This window comes from Procambarus clarkii, chromosome 46 (genome assembly GCF_040958095.1).
Source record: "Procambarus clarkii isolate CNS0578487 chromosome 46, FALCON_Pclarkii_2.0, whole genome shotgun sequence".
NCBI classification, from domain to species: domain Eukaryota; kingdom Metazoa; phylum Arthropoda; class Malacostraca; order Decapoda; family Cambaridae; genus Procambarus; species Procambarus clarkii.
This window is the reverse complement of record NC_091195.1, coordinates 27,829,894-27,849,373: the sequence shown is the minus strand read 5'-3', so window position 1 is coordinate 27,849,373 and position 19,480 is coordinate 27,829,894. Positions and strand designations below refer to the sequence as shown.

Below are 19,480 nucleotides of genomic sequence, written 5' to 3'. Positions count from 1 at the left end.
TGATGACAATAGTGGTGGTGGTGACCTACAGTGAGATGACAATAGTGGTGGTGACCTACAGTGTGATGACAATAGTGGTGGTGGTGACCTACAGTGAGATGACAATAGTGGTGGTGACCTACAGTGTGATGACAATAGTGGTGGTGGTGACCTACAGTGTGATGACAATAGTGGTGGTGGTGACCTACAGTGTGATGACAATAGTGGTGGTGACCTACAGTGAGATGACAATAGTGGTAGTGGTGACCTACAGTGAGATGACAATAGTGGTAGTGGTGACCTACAGTGAGATGACAATAGTGGTAGTGGTGACCTACAGTGAGATGACAATAGTGGTAGTGGTGACCTACAGTGAGATAACAATAGTGGTGGTGGTGACCTACAGTGTGATGACAATAGTGGTGACCTACAGTGAGATGACAATAGTGGTGGTGACCTACAGTGAGATGACAATAGTGGTAGTGGTGACCTACAGTGTGATGACAATAGTGGTAGTGGTGACCTACAGTGTGATGACAATAGTGGTAGTGGTGACCTACAGTGTGATGACAATAGTGGTGGTGACCTACAGTGTGATGACAATAGTGGTGGTGACCTACAGTAATTACCTAAGTGTAATTACCTAAGTGTAGTTACAGGATGAGAGCTACGCTCGTGGTGTCCCGTCTTCCCAGCACTCTTTGTCATACAACGCTTTGAAACTACTGACGGTCTTGGCCTCCACCACCTTCTCACTTAACTTGTTCCAACCGTCTACCACTCTATTTGCGAAGGTGAATTTTCTTATATTTCTTCGGCATCTGTGTTTAGCTAGTTTAAATCTATGGCCTCTTGTTCTTGAAGTTCCAGGTCTCAGGAAGTCTTCCCTGTCGATTTTATCAATTCCTGTTACTATTTTGTACGTAGTGATCATATCACCTCTTTTTCTTCTGTCTTCTAGTTTTGGCATATTTAATGCTTCTAACCTCTCCTCGTAGCTCTTGCCCTTCAGTTCTGGGAGCCACTTAGTAGCATGTCTTTGCACCTTTTCCAGTTTGTTGATGTGCTTCTTAAGATATGGGCACCACACAACAGCTGCATATTCTAGCTTTGGCCTAACAAAAGTCATGAACAACTTCTTTAGTATATCGCCATCCATGTATTTAAATGCAATTCTGAAGTTAGAAAGCATTGCATAGGCTCCTTGCACAATATTCTTAATGTGGTCCTCAGGTGATAGTTTTCTATCTAGAACCACTCCTAGATCTCTTTCTTTATCAGAATTCTTTAAAGATTTCTCACATAATATATAGGTTGTGTGGGGTCTATGTTCTCCTATTCCACATTCCATAACATGACATTTATTAACATTAAATTCCATTTGCCAAGTGGTGCTCCATATACTTATTTTGTCCAGGTCTTCTTGAAGGGCATGACAATCATCTAAATTTCTTATCCTTCCTATTATCTTAGCATCATCAGCAAACATGTTCATATAATTCTGTATACCAACTGGTAGATCATTTATGTACACAATAAACATCACTGGTGCAAGAACTGAACCCTGTGGTACTCCACTTGTGACATTTCTCCATTCCGATACATTGCCTCTGATTACTGCCCTCATTTTTCTATCAGTCAGAAAATTTTTCATCCATGATAGAAGCTTACCTGTCACCCCTCCAATATTTTCCAGTTTCCAGAACAACCTCTTATGTGGAACTCTGTCGAAAGCCTTTTTTAGGTCCAGATAGATGCAGTCAACCCAGCCATCTCTTTCCTGTAATATCTCTGTGGCCCGATCATAGAAACTGAGTAAATTCGATACACAGGATCTTCCTGATCGAAAACCATACTGTCTGTCTGATATTATATCATTTCTCTCCAGGTGTTCTACCCATTTAGTTTTGATTAGCTTTTCCAATACTTTCACTATTACACTTGTCAATGATACAGGTCTATAATTGAGGGGGTCTTCCCTGCTGCCACTTTTGTAGATTGGAACTATGTTAGCCTGTTTCCACACGTCTGCTACGATTCCTGTACACAGGGATGCCTGAAAGATCAGGTGAAGTGGAATGCTGAGCTCAGATGCACATTCTCTCAGAACCCATGGTGAAACGCCATCTGGGCCAGCTGCTTTGTTCCTCCCGAGCTCCTTTAGCATATTTTCCACTTCATCTCTAGACACCTCTATCCGCTCTATGTTGTTCTCTGGAATTCTTATTGTGTCTGGTTCTCTGAAGATTTCATTTTGTACAAACACACTTTGGAACTTTTCATTTAATGTTTCACACATTTCCTTTTCATTTTCCGTGAATCTGTTTCCCATTTCCAACCTCTGGATATTATCCTTTACCTGCAATTTGTTGTTTATGAATTTGTAGAATAGGCCCGGTTCTGTTTTACATTTATCTGCTATCCCTTTTTCAAAATTTCTTTCTGCCTCTCTCCTTACTGCTGTATAATTGTTTCTCGCATCTTTGTATCGCTGGTATGTTTGGGGGTTTGGCTTCTTCCTATACTGATTCCATTTTTGTGTCTTTTGGTCTCTTGCCCTCTCACAATTTCTGTCGAACCAATCCTGTTTTCTGGTCCTGCATCTCTGTTTTGGTATAAATTTTTTTGTGCCTTTATCATATATTTCACAAAACTTGCCATACATCTCATTCACTTCCTTGCCTAGCATCAAGTCTGTCCAATTATACTCACTAAAAAAATTTCTAAGGTCACCATAATGTCCTCTCCTGAAGTCTGGTTTTTCAACTGCTTCAACCTCCTTATTTTCTTCCAGCTTATAACGCATTGCATACTTTATTCCCAAAAAGACATGGTCACTTTTACCCAAGGGAGGAAGGTACTGAATGTCAAATATCTCTTCCTCCTTCCTGGTAAATATCAAATCTAGCATGGAGGGAACGTCCCCTTCCCTCATCCTCGTAGCTTGTTTAACATGTTGATACAAGAATGTTTCCAGGATGAGGTCTACAAATTTACAGGTCCAAAAATCTTCTGTTTTAGCTTCATATGCTTCCCAGTCTATGGATTTCAAGTTGAAGTCACCGACTATCAACAGTCGTGATCTATCGTTATCCGCTCTCGCTATAATCTCTCTCATTATTGTTATAAGACCTTCACGTGTGTGAAGGTCTTATAGAACAGAACAAGACCTACAGTGTGATGACAATAGTGGTAGTGACCTACAGTGTGATGACAATAGTGGTGGTGACCTACAGTGTGATGACAATAGTGGTAGTGACCTACAGTGTGATGACAATAGTGGTGGTGGTGACCTACTGTGTGATGACAATAGTGGTGGTGACCTACAGTGTGATGACAATAGTGGTGGTGACCTACAGTGAGATGACAATAGTGGTAGTGGTGACCTACAGTGAGATGACAATAGTGGTAGTGACCTACAGTGAGATGACAATAGTGGTAGTGACCTACAGTGTGATGACAATAGTGGTGGTGACCTACAGTGTGATGACAATAGTGGTGGTGACCTACAGTCAGATGACAATAGTGGTAGTGACCTACAGTGTGATGACAATAGTGGTAGCAACTTCGTGATGATGTACCGACGGTGGTGACCATGTGGGCAGAGGTGAAACTAGTGGATGGGTCCCACGTAATTAATGGTAATACGTGCGTTCAAGTCTACCAAGCACCCACACTTCGGCCATTTGAAAATAAAAAAATGTAGTTCATAAATGTGCAAATACAACATTACAAACAAAAACCACAAAACAGTTGCCAACGAGATAACTAATAATACCAGGTTAACACAAACACACAACTCGGGGTCGTTAAATCTCGTATTAAAACAAGGATATGGTGAACTTATAAACTTTTAACATAAGAATATTCTTAATATAATCAAGTAACGCATCTGGATAAACCAGAGCCATAAATGTATCACAAACGCTCTGCGTATATCTACAAACACGTACAAAAAAGTAATGTTGGAAAATGTTTTATAAAATATACTATTAAAGGCATTGATCCAGCAAAACTCTGGTTAAAAATTGTACTTGCTAATTTACAGAGGAGAAAACAATATTGAATACTATATTACTCCAGATAAAATTAACCAAACTCTAATATAGAATATGAAAACTATAGTTAAAATGGAGCATGGTTTGCTCCCATGCATTAAGAATATTAAATCAAAAATCTGTCAATGGATATTTATATACAGAGTTACTTAGGGCCTAGATGACTGAACAGTCAATACATGTATTAATTTTATAAGCAAGAAGATATAAATGATAAAAAAAGCTAATTTTATGAATTAATAAACAGAATATCTATTAACATTTATAATTAAAATAATTTCTATGAAATATGCTCTGAAATATATCCCCCGCCCCTAGTGGTGCATACCCGTAGTCCGACATCACACGAAATGGCAGCAAATATTCACCTATTCCTGCCTTGTGCTTGAGGTAGCATGCGAGCACAGAACAAATCGGCTAACATCCTGATCACAACCAACCAAAACGTACGAAAGTGGCGATGTGTCTGTTCACCGTGAAACTTCATCAAGTAGAAAGTGAGATATTGAAGGGGGAAGAAGCCATTACAAGGCAAGAAGGGTGAGGTGGTGTGAGACTAAGTCTAAAGCGGAGAAGTAAAGCATCAAAACTGAACTAGAGGCCGCCCCCTTGGAGACCAAACAGAACACTAGTAGGGAGCTGCCGTTAACTCCCGTTTTCATGCCGGACTTTTCCCACTTTCTCCTTGCTTCCTCTCACACCAGCACCTCGCCCTTCCTGCCTTATAATAACTTCCTCCTCAGTTACTACTTTTGTCGACTACTCGAGCCCATGCCACCTCTTGGGTGGCTTAATCTTCATCAATCTACCAGTTACTACTTGGTAAGGATCCAGAATGCACTGAAACGTTGTCACTTTCACTTCGTATGTCTCGGACAAGTTAACCGTTTTCAGGCGTGCTACTGTGACTTATCCTCTATATATGGATCACATTTTAAGTAGCACTGTGGCAACTATCCTGGTTTTCAAGTGAGGTTTAAACTCGTTCATTCTGACTGGGAACGACTAAAGCAATGATTTATGAAGCTAAGAAAAAGCAAATTTATTGTGAAGTGCTTTGTCAATAGTTGCCATAGTTGCTGTGAGAGGAGGAGGAGGAGGAGGAGGAACTGCTGCCACTCTGAATGACAACTGATAAGAGATATATGTTATATATAACTAATATAAGAGATATAATAGATGTTAATCCTAGAAACCCCATAACTGAACCTCTTACAAGCTAAGAATATGGGATTCAGTTTTATAAGATACATTTTTTTTTGGTTCGAAAATGTGCCATTTACTGAAAATCTTGCGAGATGTGAACAAATATATCCAAGTATATAGTTGAAGTTGAGTAACAAAACCGAAGGATATATCTGGGAATTATAAACAAATGCACTAACTTTTCCGCTAAAATATTCTGATATAAACTATTACTCTCGTTGAACACGTGAAGAACCTCTCAACGCCACAAGTGATGCTCTTCCAATAACGGAAAGTAAACCCATCTTAAAATAGCAAATGTTCCGGCCAACAGAACATTAAAATAACTCCCATCAAATGTAATATTTTAAATTCTCCATTGTAAATTGTGCAGCAGAGAGAATAAATAATTCACATATATTGTGAAACTACTGTACTATTAATATGACAAAGAATATAATGATAAGCATTAAGGGTTGAGAGGTAATTTGTGTTTATACTTCACGTGGCAGCATCACCGAAGATCAGTTCTCCTTCAGCTACTAAAACAACTATGCTTTACACGTATACTCGTCATACTGAGACAGTATACTCGTCATGCTGAGACAGTATACATGTCATACTGAGACAGTATACTCATCATACTGAGACAGTATACTCATCATACTGAGACAATATACTCGTCATACTGAGACAGTAAACTCATACTGAGACAGTATACTCATCATACTGAGACAGTATACTCATCATACTGAGACAGTATACTCATCATACTGAGACAGTATACTCATACTGAGACAGTATACTCATCATACTGAGACAGTATACTCATCATACTGAGACAATATACTCGTCATACTGAGACAGTAAACTCATACTGAGACAGTAAACTCATACTGAGACAGTAAACTCATACTGAGACAGTATACTCATCATACTGAGACAGTATACTCATCATACTGAGACAGTATACTCATCATACTGAGACAGTATACTCATCATACTGAGACAGTATACTCATCATACTGAGACAGTATACTCATCATACTGAGACAGTATACTCATCATACTGAGACAATATACTCATCATACTGAGACAGTAAACTCATACTGAGACAGTATACTCATCATACTGAGACAGTATACTCATCATACTGAGACAGTATACTCATCTTAGAGGCTCAGTGTGACAGATTAAACACTATGACCTGAGAGAGACTTGACATTTGTACTAGAATTCCCAGCCTAAAATTACATAGGCAGTAGACAAAAAAAAAGGAACAACATTAATAACAGATATCTATGTAATATTAAACCAGAGCTTCAATAATTAAATCCCAACAACGAAACGACTACACACACACACACACACGACACCCCCCATCTATTGTATTTGTCTAATCTGCTGATCCAGGTGAAATACAGTATACTACAGTGGCATTGTGTATCACATAATACAGCACTCTCATAGGACATTCCAAGCACACTGAATATCCATTGAACTTTTGTAGCTATGAGCTGTTGAACTGCTCTCAAATAAAGCATCAAGTACGATACAATGCATCACACTCGTATGAAATTCCAAGCACTTTGAACATCCATTGAACTTTTGTAATTATGAGCTGTTGAACTGCTCTCAAATCATCAAATACGACACAGTGCATCACTCTCGTAAGAAGTTCCAAGCACTTTGAATATCCATTGAACTGTTGTAATTATGAGCTGTTGAACTGCTCTCAAATAAAACATAATTTCTACAAACAGTATCAGCAATTTCCTAAAGATGCATATACATTATATATATACATATACAGTATATATATATATATATATATATATATATATATATATATATATATATATATATATATATATATATATATATATATACACACAACATGTTAGTCTCTCCAAGAAATATGTTAGGTGAAGGGAGTTACCCACGCTCTCATAAAGGCTGCATCAACTGCCAACCCGTAACTTAAGCCTCCCTTGACACGGACATACGGGGCACTCATTAAATAACTTTATCACTCGCCATAAATCTGTTAGCTATTAAATATTGTACTACTAATGTTTCCTGAGATACTTAAGTGATAACCATATTTGCAAGCTGTAATTTGTACATACTCTGACTTAACTGATAACATCCTGAGCTATATTACATTGGAATATTGTAAACATTATGAACAAGACATACCTGAGATGTTGAAATACAATCCTGAGCAAGTGCAATACAATATTAAGGGTTAAACAATGATTATCCTGAGGTAGATATTGAGGTCAAGAGACGACCAAACTTGGGCTAATGTTAAACATGTCCCGACTTTCACTCTGGCACTAATTATGCCCATCATTTGTGGAGTACTATTAAGGACATGAATAATCCTAAGCAATTCATGGTAGATTATCATTAGCCCAAGTTTGCTCTATTGCATGTGGCTCCCATTTGACTGGGTACCTTGTTACATCACTATTTAAGGTTACAAAGCATTACAAAAAAGAAAAAGTCCTATGTGATAACTACCGAACACTCAACATTACTGGTAACAACTCGTTGGGCACTTCTCGGCAACTGGGCACCACAGCCTGGCTACCGCAATCTCTCTACAACAATGATAACGCTGTGGCCAAGTACCCAACTTAAAACTATATGATATTACGTCATGCAAAAGTATATTGAGCATATGAGACTGACAATTGGGACTGCATCTAGGGGGACATTTTGCCACATACATTGCATCAAACTGTCAACAACTTGGATAACAATACAGCCATCAATCTCTATTTTCAGAATAATGCTAAATGCAAGTAAAATATTATTAATCTATCTCATTTACCACACTGTTCATATATTTTATATGGAGATATACATCAAGCCCAGCTGAAGTCATCACTGATTCAATCTCATCTTCAGAATCAAAGTTTGTATTCAAATATATAATGCAAGTTGCCTATTAACATATAATTCCTAAACCATCTCTATCATAATAAACCTGCAACATCTGAATACAAGAATACAACCGAGATTCAGCCAAGACTTGCAACTGACACACAATCATGCGAGGGTACTTGCCTAAGACTGTAGTACTGGCTTGTCTTAAACCAATCAGCACTTGCCTAAGACTGCAGTACTGGCTTGTCTTAAACCAATCAGCACTTGCCTAAGACTGTAGTACTGGCTGGTCTTAAACCAATCAGCACTTGCCTAAGACAGCAGTACTGGCTTGTCTTAAACCAATCAATACTTGCCTAAGACTGTAGTACTGGCTTGTCTTAAACCAATCAATACTTGCCTAAGACAGCAGTACTGGCTTGTCTTAAACCAATCAGCACTTGCCTAAGACTGCAGTACTGGCTTGTCTTAAACCAATCAGTACTTGCCTAAGACTGTAGTACTGGCTTGTCTTAAACCAATCAGCACTTGCCTAAGACTGTAGTACTGGCTTGTCTTAAACCAGTCAGCACTTGCCTAAGACAGCAGTACTGGCTTGTCTTAAACCAATCAATACTTGCCTAAGACTGTAGTACTGGCTTGTCTTAAACCAATCAATACTTGCCTAAGACAGCAGTACTGGCTTGTCTTAAACCAATCAGCACTTGCCTAAGACTGTAGTACTGGCTTGTCTTAAACCAGTCAGCACTTGCCTAAGACAGCAGTACTGGCTTGTCTTAAACCAATCAATACTTGCCTAAGACTGTAGTACTGGCTTGTCTTAAACCAATCAGTACTTGCCTAAGACAGCAGTACTGGCTTGTCTTAAACCAATCAGTACTTGCCTAAGACAGCAGTACTGGCTTGCCTTAAACCAATCAGCACTTGCCTAAGACTGCAGTACTGGCTGGTCTTAAACCAATCAGCACTTGCCTAAGACTGTAGTACTGGCTTGTCTTAAACCAGTCAGCACTTGCCTAAGACTGTAGTACTGGCTGGTCTTAAACCAGTCAGCACTTGCCTAAGACTGTAGTACTGGCTGGTCTTAAACCAGTCAGCACTTGCCTAAGACTGCAGTACTGGCTGGTCTTAAACCAGTCAATACTTGCCTAAGGCAGCAGTACTAGCTTGTCTTAAACCAGTCAATACTTGCCTAAGACTGCAGTACTGGGTCATCTCAAATGCATCATTACAGAGTTCCTACTTCCAGTACACGCTAAACAATAGGAACTAGAACAATGTATCATACCATACCAATACAGCAACCCCCCCCCTCCCCCCACACACACACACACATTCATCATCACTATCCAGTTCTAAATAAATGTCTAAGCGGAAATGCCTTGTTTATGTAGTTCATAAACAAGGTGGATATACACTTCAAATGTAATTTAAGCCACCTTTCCGTTCTTGATTGTTAGCTTTCCATAATTCGATTTTAGACATGCATCATAGTTCTACATTAAAGTAAGTGGAATACTCAAGTAACTGAATGAAGACAAATGGTTTCCACTGAGTATAGTTGTAAGGAGTATGTGAAGACCTGACTACTATGAAACGGTGGTGTGTGTTTGATGGTTACCTTAACAGAACACCGCCTCGTATTCCCGCTCTGGAGTTCAACACCGTCGCTGTGAGCCATCACCGTCGCTGTGAGCCATCACCGTCGCTGTGAGCCATCACCGTCGCTGTGAGCCATCACCGTCGCTGTGAGCCATCACCGTCGCTGTGAGCCATCACCGTCGCTGTGAGCCATCACCGTCGCTGTGAGCCATCACCGTCGCTGTGAGCCATCACCGTCGCTGTGAGCCATCACCGTCGCTGTGAGCCATCACCGTCGCTGTGAGCCATCACCGTCGCTGTGAGCCATCACCGCACCATCCCATCCTCCTCTATCTTGCTGTCAATGTATATTTGTTGTTTCTTATTTTTCTGCATGAAGCAAATGATTAACCACCGGTACGTGCGGACTCTTGGAGTCAATTTCCATTTGTTAAAATAAAAATGACATTGAAATCAATTTACCTATCCTATAGTGATTTTATATAACAATACAATTTGAACATAAATTTCATATTCTTTTATAATATCTTTTGACTTACTGAATTTTTCCAATAAAAAATGAAATAAAAATTTCAAAGTAAAGCAACATTAAAAGTCAGAAATTCTTTAAGAACACAACAAGTCTTTCATAAGCACACGGTAAAGCCAATCTCCAAAAATCACACGAAATAAATCACATTCCATTCCATTATCTGTTGCTGGTAAAAGTCAACCTTGTATCTCTATTGAAGTATATCAATTGCACTAATAAAGAGTAGTTTTCAACTCGTGGCTAACAAGGGGCCTGTTTTTTTCCGATGCCCAACATTATTTTGCTTTATCAACATTTCTAATGCATCCCATATTTAACATTAAGTTATGACTATGAATAAGACACCGGATACAGAGTCAAGCCAAAACCCTGACGATAGACTAATGCCACCATTAGCACAGCACTAACCCTACACAGATTATAATGATGATGATTGGGATGGAGGATGAGGGTGTTGTGGGGGTCCGGTGATGGCTGTGCCTGGAACTGCAGGTCCAGTGATGAGTGTGGCTGGGACTTGTTGATGGTCTTCGTGATCAACAATGTGGTGCAGATTATCTTGACAATCTGCTTCAGCCAACAGCACAGAACGAGGGGTGAAAGTATCTCCGTACATGTTTTCTCTTTTGTGCATGCGCCTCACGTGGGACCGAAGGTTGTCGCGGCGAGCAGCACGATAAGGGCAAAACGGGCACAAATGAGGTTTCTCGCCAGTAGTGCATTCTCCGATGTTGTATCAACTGAAGGACAACATACAGAAAATTAATATCCATACTGAGAATGTCCAAGGCAGCCTGAACTTCAGGCAAGCCTCTTTTACAGTACAGATAACTAGAGTAAATCAATTATATTAAATGTGCTTAAATCAACGTAGGTAAACTCATTTCTATCGTAATGTGTGATGGAGAGGGACCATGATTGCTGCATGTTGCACAGTGCAAAGTAGGTCTTATTAACCTAAGTGGTGAGTGTTAGATCAGAGTATCGAGGACATTATTATCAACTAAAAATGGTTCAATCTCATTGGGTGAAATATCTCATGATACACACAGGCTGGTAAATGAGTACAGAAAATATAATGAGTACAGTGTGCAACAGGGCATGCAGTGAATACAGAGCACATAATGAGTATAGCACTGGGTACTAAACTATCGTTCATTATTTTAACAGAAACCTGGCTAAGTAAAGACTATACCCAACTCTACAACTTAGCTGGTTATAAAACCATTCACAACTGTAGCCTTAATAAAAAAACAGTGTTGAATGCAATGAAACGCCATTTTCTGGGTGAAACCCAGAGGCTCCCCGGAGCTATCCAGGCTGATATTGTTAATATTAGACTTTGGCATCAGCCAGCGTGAATGGAGTTCTTAGGCCTACCGAGGACCACGAGCCAGAACCTGGCCCCATCAGAGAGGCACGAGGAGCAATGGCCTATAGAAACCCTCATGTGGTTGGAAACATTCTATGTCTGTCATTGAGCGGGTCAGGCACCCAGAAAGGTAAGCACCCCAAAACAAACCCCAATTCTGGTTAAGAAATTGCTACTGAGAGCCGAACTAGTGGACAGAACTTCCCAAGCAAAAACAAGCTAACGAGCATGATGTTACCACATCGCCATGCCGCCATCTGCACAGCTCCCCCCTCCCTAGGAATGGGAAGGGGGAGCCCCAGAACCCCCTCGAGCCAGCTACCCAAGAAACCAGTTCTGAGGCTGGATATCTAAAACACGTGAAAAAACGCCGACCGGAAGGAGGGAGGGTTGCCGGGGAGATTCCGGGTCTCACCCAGAAAACGGCGTTTCATTACATTCAACACTGGTTTTCTGGGGGAAGCCCTGTCGGCTCACCGAAGCTACTTACCAAAAGACGAAAAGAAGAGGGACTTACCCGGGAGGCAGTCGTTGCTCGCTCCTCAACGCGAAGCTGAGACAACTGGCTTCAAAATGCCGACCCAAAGTGACACAGGCCCGATGAGGCCCAGGAATATTAACTAAGTAATGCGCAACCAGAACCCTGTTCGACCGCCAAAAACCCCGCGCATAAATGTCAGCCCAAGACATGTTGCCAAAGACAACAGCAAGACCAGCAAATTTACGCAATGCATGGGCACGGGGATAGACCAAAGGCTGGCTGGACCGAATAACCCTGCAGATAACCTGAGAGACCCGCACCCTGGAACAGGGAAGAAGGGAAACCAGATCAACCCACAACGCGTCCCAGCGGGCACTGAAGCATTGGCGCGCAAATAACGGCGGAGAGCCACAACCAGACACAACACATGATGCACCCCCGGCCTGACCAACCAAGCATCAACAACCCAAGGACCCTTCTGGAAAGCAGCCGTCTCACTCTTCACCACAAAAATAAGGAGACGGCTGCAAGCGAACAAACCTACCACGAGGACCAATAGAGCAGAAACCCTTGTACTGGAGGAGAGCATAAAGCTCCCCAACCCGACCCCCAGAGGCCAATGCAAAAAAAAAAAAAAAAAAAAAAAAACTTTCAAAGTAATGAAACGCCATTTTCTGGGCGAGTCACGGAGCTTTCCAGGCTGATATGCTAATGTCAGACTTTGGCATCAGTCATGTGAATGGAGTTCTGTGGGCCTACCGGGGACCACGGCCAGAACCTGGCCCCCCCCTCACAGAGGTATGGGAAGCAATGGCCTATAGAAACCCCCGTGTGGTTGAAAGCATTTTATGTCTGCCATTGACTGGGTCAGGCTCCCAGAAACGTATGCGTCCCAAAACAAACCCCTATTCTGGTGAAAAATTGCTACCAAAAGCCGAACAAATGGATAGAACTACCCCAAAAAGAAACGAGTAAACGTGCATGATGTCACACGTCGCCACGCTGCTATCCGCGCAGCTCCCCCCTCCCTCCCAGGGAGGAGGAGGGGGGGAGCCCCAGACCCACGCGCTGGCTATCCACCTCTCAGTTCTGAGGCTAGACATCAAACCACGCGCAAAACCGCCGACCGGAGGGGGGGAGGGAGGGAGGGATGGCGGGGAGCCTTCGGGACTCGCCCAAAAAATGGCGTTTCATTACATTCAATGCTAGTTTTCTGGGGGGGGCCCCATCGACTCCCCGGAGCTACCTACCCAAAGACGAAAACAAGAGAGACCTAACCCGGGAGGCGGAAGATGCACACACCCCAACGCGAAGCAGAGACAAAACTGCAACTGCCAACCCAAGGCCACAAAGGCCTGACAAGGCCCAGGAACATCAACGAAGGAACACAAGAGCCAACCTACGAACAACGTGGGCATGGGGACACACCGCAGGCTGGCAAAACTGAATCACCTGCAGACGACCCGAGAGAACTGGTCCCTGGAACGGAGACGAAAGGAACCCAAAACAACCCAAAGCGTGAGGTCACGGCAGCCGTAGCATGGCAAGTACGGCGAAGTTCCACAACTGAGAACACACGATGCACCCCCGGCCAGACCAACCAAGTCTCAACAACCCAAGGACCCCTCCGGAAAGCAGCCGTGCCAGTCTTCGCCAGAAAAGAAGGAGACGGCTGCAAGCGAACAAACCTATCAGGAGAACCAAAAGAGCCGAAACCCAGGTGCCGGAGGAGGGCATGAAGCACTCTGACCCGACCCTCAGAGGCCAACGCTCACAAAAAAAGATCCCCGAAAAACTATCCTGCTTGATGGGGTTCTGGGAATTCTTCTACTCCCCAAGCCCAGCCCAAAGCAAGGCTTGACTTGTGAGAGTTTGGTCCACTAGGCTGTTGCTTGCAGCGGCCCGCAGGCTTACATACCTACCACAGCCCTGTTGGTCTGGAACTCCTTGGAGGAAACAATCTAGTTTCCTCTTGAAGATGTCCACAGTTGTTCCGGTAATATTTCTTATGCTCGCTGGGAGGACGTTGAACAACCGTGGACCTCTGATGTTTATACAGTGTTCTCTGATTGTGCCTATGGCACCTCTGTTCTTCACTGGTTCTATTCTGCATTTTCTATCATATCGTTCACTCCAGTATGTTGTTATTTTACTGTGCAGATTTGGGACCTGGCCCTCCAGTATTTTCCATGTGTATATTATTTGGTATCTCTCTCGTCTCCTTTCTAGTGAGTACATTTGGAGAGCTTTGAGACGACCCCAATAATTTAGGTGTTTTATCTCGTCTATGCGTGCCGTATATGTTCTCTGTATTCCCTCTATTTCAGCAATCTCTCCTGCTCTGAAAGGGGAAAGTGAGTTCTGAAGGGGTTCATCCGAAGGAGCCACAACAAACCGAGGAGAAGAGAAAAGAGCACACAATCCAAGAACCAGGACAGCTCAAGCGGTGCAAGAGCAGGCTGAAGATGAACCACACCAGAGACAGCCTGCGAAGTGGTGCAGAGGCAACTCCAAACCCGAAGCTACCCAAAACGGGTCTGCCAGCGCCGCCCGAGACAAGGCGACAGCATGGAGCATGATAAAGGCCCTGAACCTCCACAAGAGAAGGACAAGACCACACCAACAAAATGCAGCAAACCTAAGAAGGGATAGAAAGAAAAGGAAGGACCACCAAAAAACCCCATACCACCGCCAAGAAGAAGCACGCAGGTGGGACACCAGCAACGAAGCCACCTGACCACCAACAAATGGTGAGAGACTCGAGGCAGAACCGAACCAGCCCCGCCACAGACCAATCAAACATAGGAAGAGGCGGAGCCGCGGGAAAATCTCGTGTGCGATTATCGAGCAAGCAGAGCCAGAAACCTAAGCCGGCAAGGAAGGAGATGGAACGTCTGCCATACAGAAAACTTCTCAATGTCAGCGAGCTCGCCAGGAGAGAGGAGACTCTGTGGGTCTGTTGCGAGACTCGAGAGAAGGGACACCGCGAGACCTTGAAAATGCCAACTGGCAGGGTAAGCTAGGAAACCAGGAACCCAAACCTGGCAAGCCGGGAAAGAACCAAACACAGGGGCGGTGCAAAAGCAGGGAACAGAACGTGGACAAAGCCCAACCTAGCAGTATGAGAGCCAAAAGGCACATACAAAACACACAATAATGTGTAAGATAAAATGAGAAAAACGGAAAAACGCAAGAAATAGACCAGAAGAACAGCCCCGGCCCCAGCAGCTAGGGACGAGTGTAGAAGGAAGACGAGGAACGAGGAAGACAGGCAGCAAACGGGAACGGAAAGGACATGACCAACACACAGAAGAGAACTCCGTCTCCTCTTCTTGACTCCTCATCAGAAGGCCTCCACCCCCAGAAGAAAACTTCTGGGAGACAAGAGATAGAGGGGACATGATCACCACATACAAGATTCCTAGAGGAACTGATAGGGAAGATAAAGACAGACCATTTAATACAAAGGGCACACGCACTAGGGAACACAGGTGGAAATGGAGTGCCCAAATGAGCCATAGCGACGTTAGAAAGAATGTTTTCAGCGTCAGAGTAGTAGACAAATGGAATGCATTAGGAAGCGATGTGGTGGAGGCTGACCCCATACACAGCTACAAGGGTAGATATGAAGACTCAACAACCAGTACATTAGTCGATTGACAGGTGAGAAGTGGGACCAAAGAGCCAGAGCTCAACCCCCGCAAGCACAACTAGGTAAGTACAACTAGGTAAGCACAGAGGCCAAGTAGATGTCAGGAGATTGACAATTGAGAGGCGGGACTAAAGAGCCAAAACTCAACCACCCCCCAAGCACAACTAGATGAGGAGAACTAGGTGAGTACAGAGAATCCAAAGTATATGGAAAGACTAAGCCAGACACCACAAGACAGGCAAGGAATGAGTGACCAAGGCCATGAAAAACGGGACCGTGACCCACCATGTAACAAATAACACAGACAAACAACGAAGGCCCCATGAAGAAGCACGCAAGGGCCAAACAAGACGCCACAACCAATCCCCAACACACATCCTCAGTATCAAAACTGCAGCAAAATGTCACCTTGTAACTTCCCGATACAGTATAACATATACCACCTAGCATGTACCACCACCATTGTACCTCGTAACATGGCAGAGGTGGGTTCCCTCGATGGACTCAAGCATGGGTTGGACATGTATATGAGTGGGACTAGGTGGGTATAAATAGAAGCTGCCTCGTATAAGCCAATAGGCCCTCTGCAGTCACCTTTGTTCTTATGTTCTTATGTTCGTATCCAAAATCTACAAACCAGCGCCTGGCTGAAAGAGATGCCAGACTGCATAAACTCGCCTGCAGAGCATATGCATGAAAGTGTCATGACACACTGTAGCCGAGAAGAGTCAGGGAGCAATGCCAGCGGAATAAGACCTTAGCCACACATGCAGGAGAAGAGTAGGGTAGAGGCGAATGCGATGCCCCAAACCCGTACTCAGGGAAAACCAGGCATCCTCCCCATAGCCGCAATCCAGAACACCCCCAGTAACTACAGGGCACAGACTGGAGAGATGAGAGGAGCAAGAAGCAAAGCACCTGAGAGAAAAAAGGACGCAGAACACCAGCACTTGCGTACACCGTCCATAACAAAACAAACTCCCATGGCGCATGCGCAGGACGCATGAGGTGCGAACCGTACAACCCGCCAACCAGGAGTACTGAAAGAAAACGAGCAGTGTCGAGACAGAGCACGAAGAGAAGATACAATTACAAAAGAACGAGACAGGACCGAAACCCAAGAAGAAGCACGGAAGAGGACCAACAAGAACATATAAACCGAAGGTTCCCGAACCTTCAAGAACATATAAAAGCAAGCACAAAACACGAAGGCTCATAAAGGCACAATCGCACCTGAGACTAAAAGTCATGTAGAACCCCGAGAAGAGGGGAACATGACCCCAACATGACGGAAAAGTTCCGTCCCAGAGAAGAAGGGTGAGTAAACAGAGATCACCCACTGACAGGACGGAACCGACGGACCCAAGGGACAAGGAACCTGGGAAGGAGCCAATGCCCAACAACTCGTACGGAGAAGGGGGGAAGGAAAAACCCCACTTCCCGTAACCGCAAGCCCCGCTCAGAGGGTAGAAAACCCCGGCGGGGTCCAACGGGGCCCAAGGCCCCCCAAGTCAGCCCCTCTCCAGCCCCGGGAACCCACACAGCAGGCCCCGGGCCCGAGCCGTCCCCCCAAACCCCCAGCCTCAAAGCCGGGGCAGCCGGAAAAGCACTAAGGAAGGGAGCCCACTGGCAGACTTATACAACACGGCTGGAGGAACAGGCTTGAATGCCTCCATTGCTACCCCGGAAGGGAAATTCCCCGAGACCGCCCGAGTTTCAAGACCATTGAAGCCCCGCCCCGACCCCGAACCCACAGACGGTGAGGATCCGAATGCAGGGAGGCAGAGGGAAACCAGACTAGACCACAACAGGGAAAAGACAAGGGGGCGCATACGGAAACAAAACCGAAGTAACCAACACCCCCAAGCTCCATCAAACAACCAAAAAGGGGCAGTCTCGGGGCTTCCAGGGAGCAAATAACCTAGCACGTTGCCACCATTTGAACTCAACGTGCAACGCCCATGCTGCCTGAACCCGCATAGTCAACATAAGACTGGGTAACCGAGTCACAAACAAGCAACAAAACTCAAAGGATTCTGGGCCGAAGGTGCCACCAACCCCACAGGCAGCAGACGGAGGCAAAACAGTGAGTCACCCTGAGACAAAGGACAGAGCAGCCCCTCGAACTCGCACAAAGCGAGGGGGAACTCCGGGGTCACATCCATCGGACCCAAGCATCCCTGTGGGAATTCCCAGGGTCCTGAGACGGAACTCACTCTCAGGGAAGCCCAGGCAGGGTACTGCTAACCGGCACCCAAGTCTACCAAACAACTTTCTAAGAACTGAAACCTTGGGACATGTACACTCACGGGGACCTAGCAGGGGCAACCACCCTGGAAAACAGAAGAGTAAGGGGAGACATGATAACCACCTACAAAATTCTCAGGGGAATTGACAGGGTGGACAAAGACAAACTCTTTAGCATGGGTGGAACATGAACAAGGGGACACAGGTGGAAACTTAGTACCCAGATGAGCCACAGAGACGTTAGAAAGAATTTTTTCAGTGTCAGGGTAGTTAACAAATGGAATGCATTAAGTAGTGTTGTGGTGAAGGCTGACTCCATACACAGTTTCAAATATAGATATGATAGAGCCCAGTAGGCTCAGGAAGCTGTACACCAGTTGACTGACAGTTGAGAGGCGGGACCAAAGAGCCAGAGCTCAACCCCCGCAAACACAACTAGGTGAGTACAACTAGGTAACTAGGTGAGTACCAGAAGAAGGAAGAGAGCTCAGTACACAGGGGGCAAGAACGAAGGCAGGATCCCCCCACCAGGCAGGCAAACAAAAAGAAAAAGAAAACCCCGCAAGAGGACAGCATGCCCAGGCGGAACAGAGCCGGCCGCTACGATTGGTGAAAATAAGCTGCGCAGCACCCTGTGCCCCGACCAATGCAAACTGCCCCAACCCTAAGTCGAACAAAGGAGACAGAACACCCTAGCACACAAATGGTGGCCAAAAACTAAGCAGTAAACAACCTAGCAGAAGCCGAACCCAAGGAACTTGTGGAAGGTGGCCCCAAACCCCAAGGGCAAATCTTTAACAACAAAAACAACCCAAGGGCAGTACAGTGGTACCTCGGGTTACGAACGTCCCTATTTATGAACTTTTCGGGTTACAAGGCCGATTTGTTCAGAAAATTTGAATTGGGATACGAACTTTGCATCGGGATACGAGTTTGTTGATACGCGTATGGCCGACCTAGCGCGAGGTGGCACAGCAATCGTGCCTCAGTTTACCAGTGCCTCGCGCCCAGTGACTATCCCGCCTGAATTCTTAACAAGAATTTACAGTTTTTTGTCGGATTTTTGGCCATTTGAGCATAAAAGTTGTTATTATATATCTCGCCATGGGCCTCAAGAAAGCCAGTAGTAAGGTTCAAGGCAAGAAAGCCAGTAGTAAGGTTCAAGGCAAGAAATCCCATGTGATTTCATGACCATAGAGGAAAAACAAGAGATCATTCGTAAGCATGAAAATGATACTCGTGTTGTTGAACTAGCCAGGCAGTACAACAAATCTTCAGGGGTGGAAGAGGAGGCAGTAGAGGATGTCCCTTCCTCATTATTTAAGAAAATGTGTGCAGTATGGGAAGGACTGCAAAGTTTTGCTGAAAAGAATCACCCAGATAAAGATGTAGTAGGCCGTTGCATTGATCTTTTTAATGACAATGTGATGCCTCACTACAGACAAGTATTGCAAAGAAGGGAAAAACAATCTTTAA

At 44.2% G+C, this 19,480-nt stretch overlaps 1 protein-coding gene and 1 long non-coding RNA gene across 2 annotated transcripts in view; one reads left to right on the top strand and one right to left on the bottom strand.

The window, feature by feature from the left end:
- The window catches only part of LOC138350673 (uncharacterized), a 395,852-nt gene that overhangs the window by 89,861 nt on the left and 286,511 nt on the right, over positions 1-19,480 (top strand). The window lies entirely within an intron of this gene.
- The window catches only part of LOC123770626 (uncharacterized), a 78,085-nt gene continuing 68,564 nt past the window's right edge, over positions 9,960-19,480 (bottom strand). The window contains 2 exon segments of the mRNA XM_069301509.1: positions 9,960-10,967; positions 10,969-10,992. Coding sequence (XP_069157610.1) covers positions 10,671-10,967; positions 10,969-10,992 — 321 coding nt within the window. The 3' untranslated portion in view covers positions 9,960-10,670.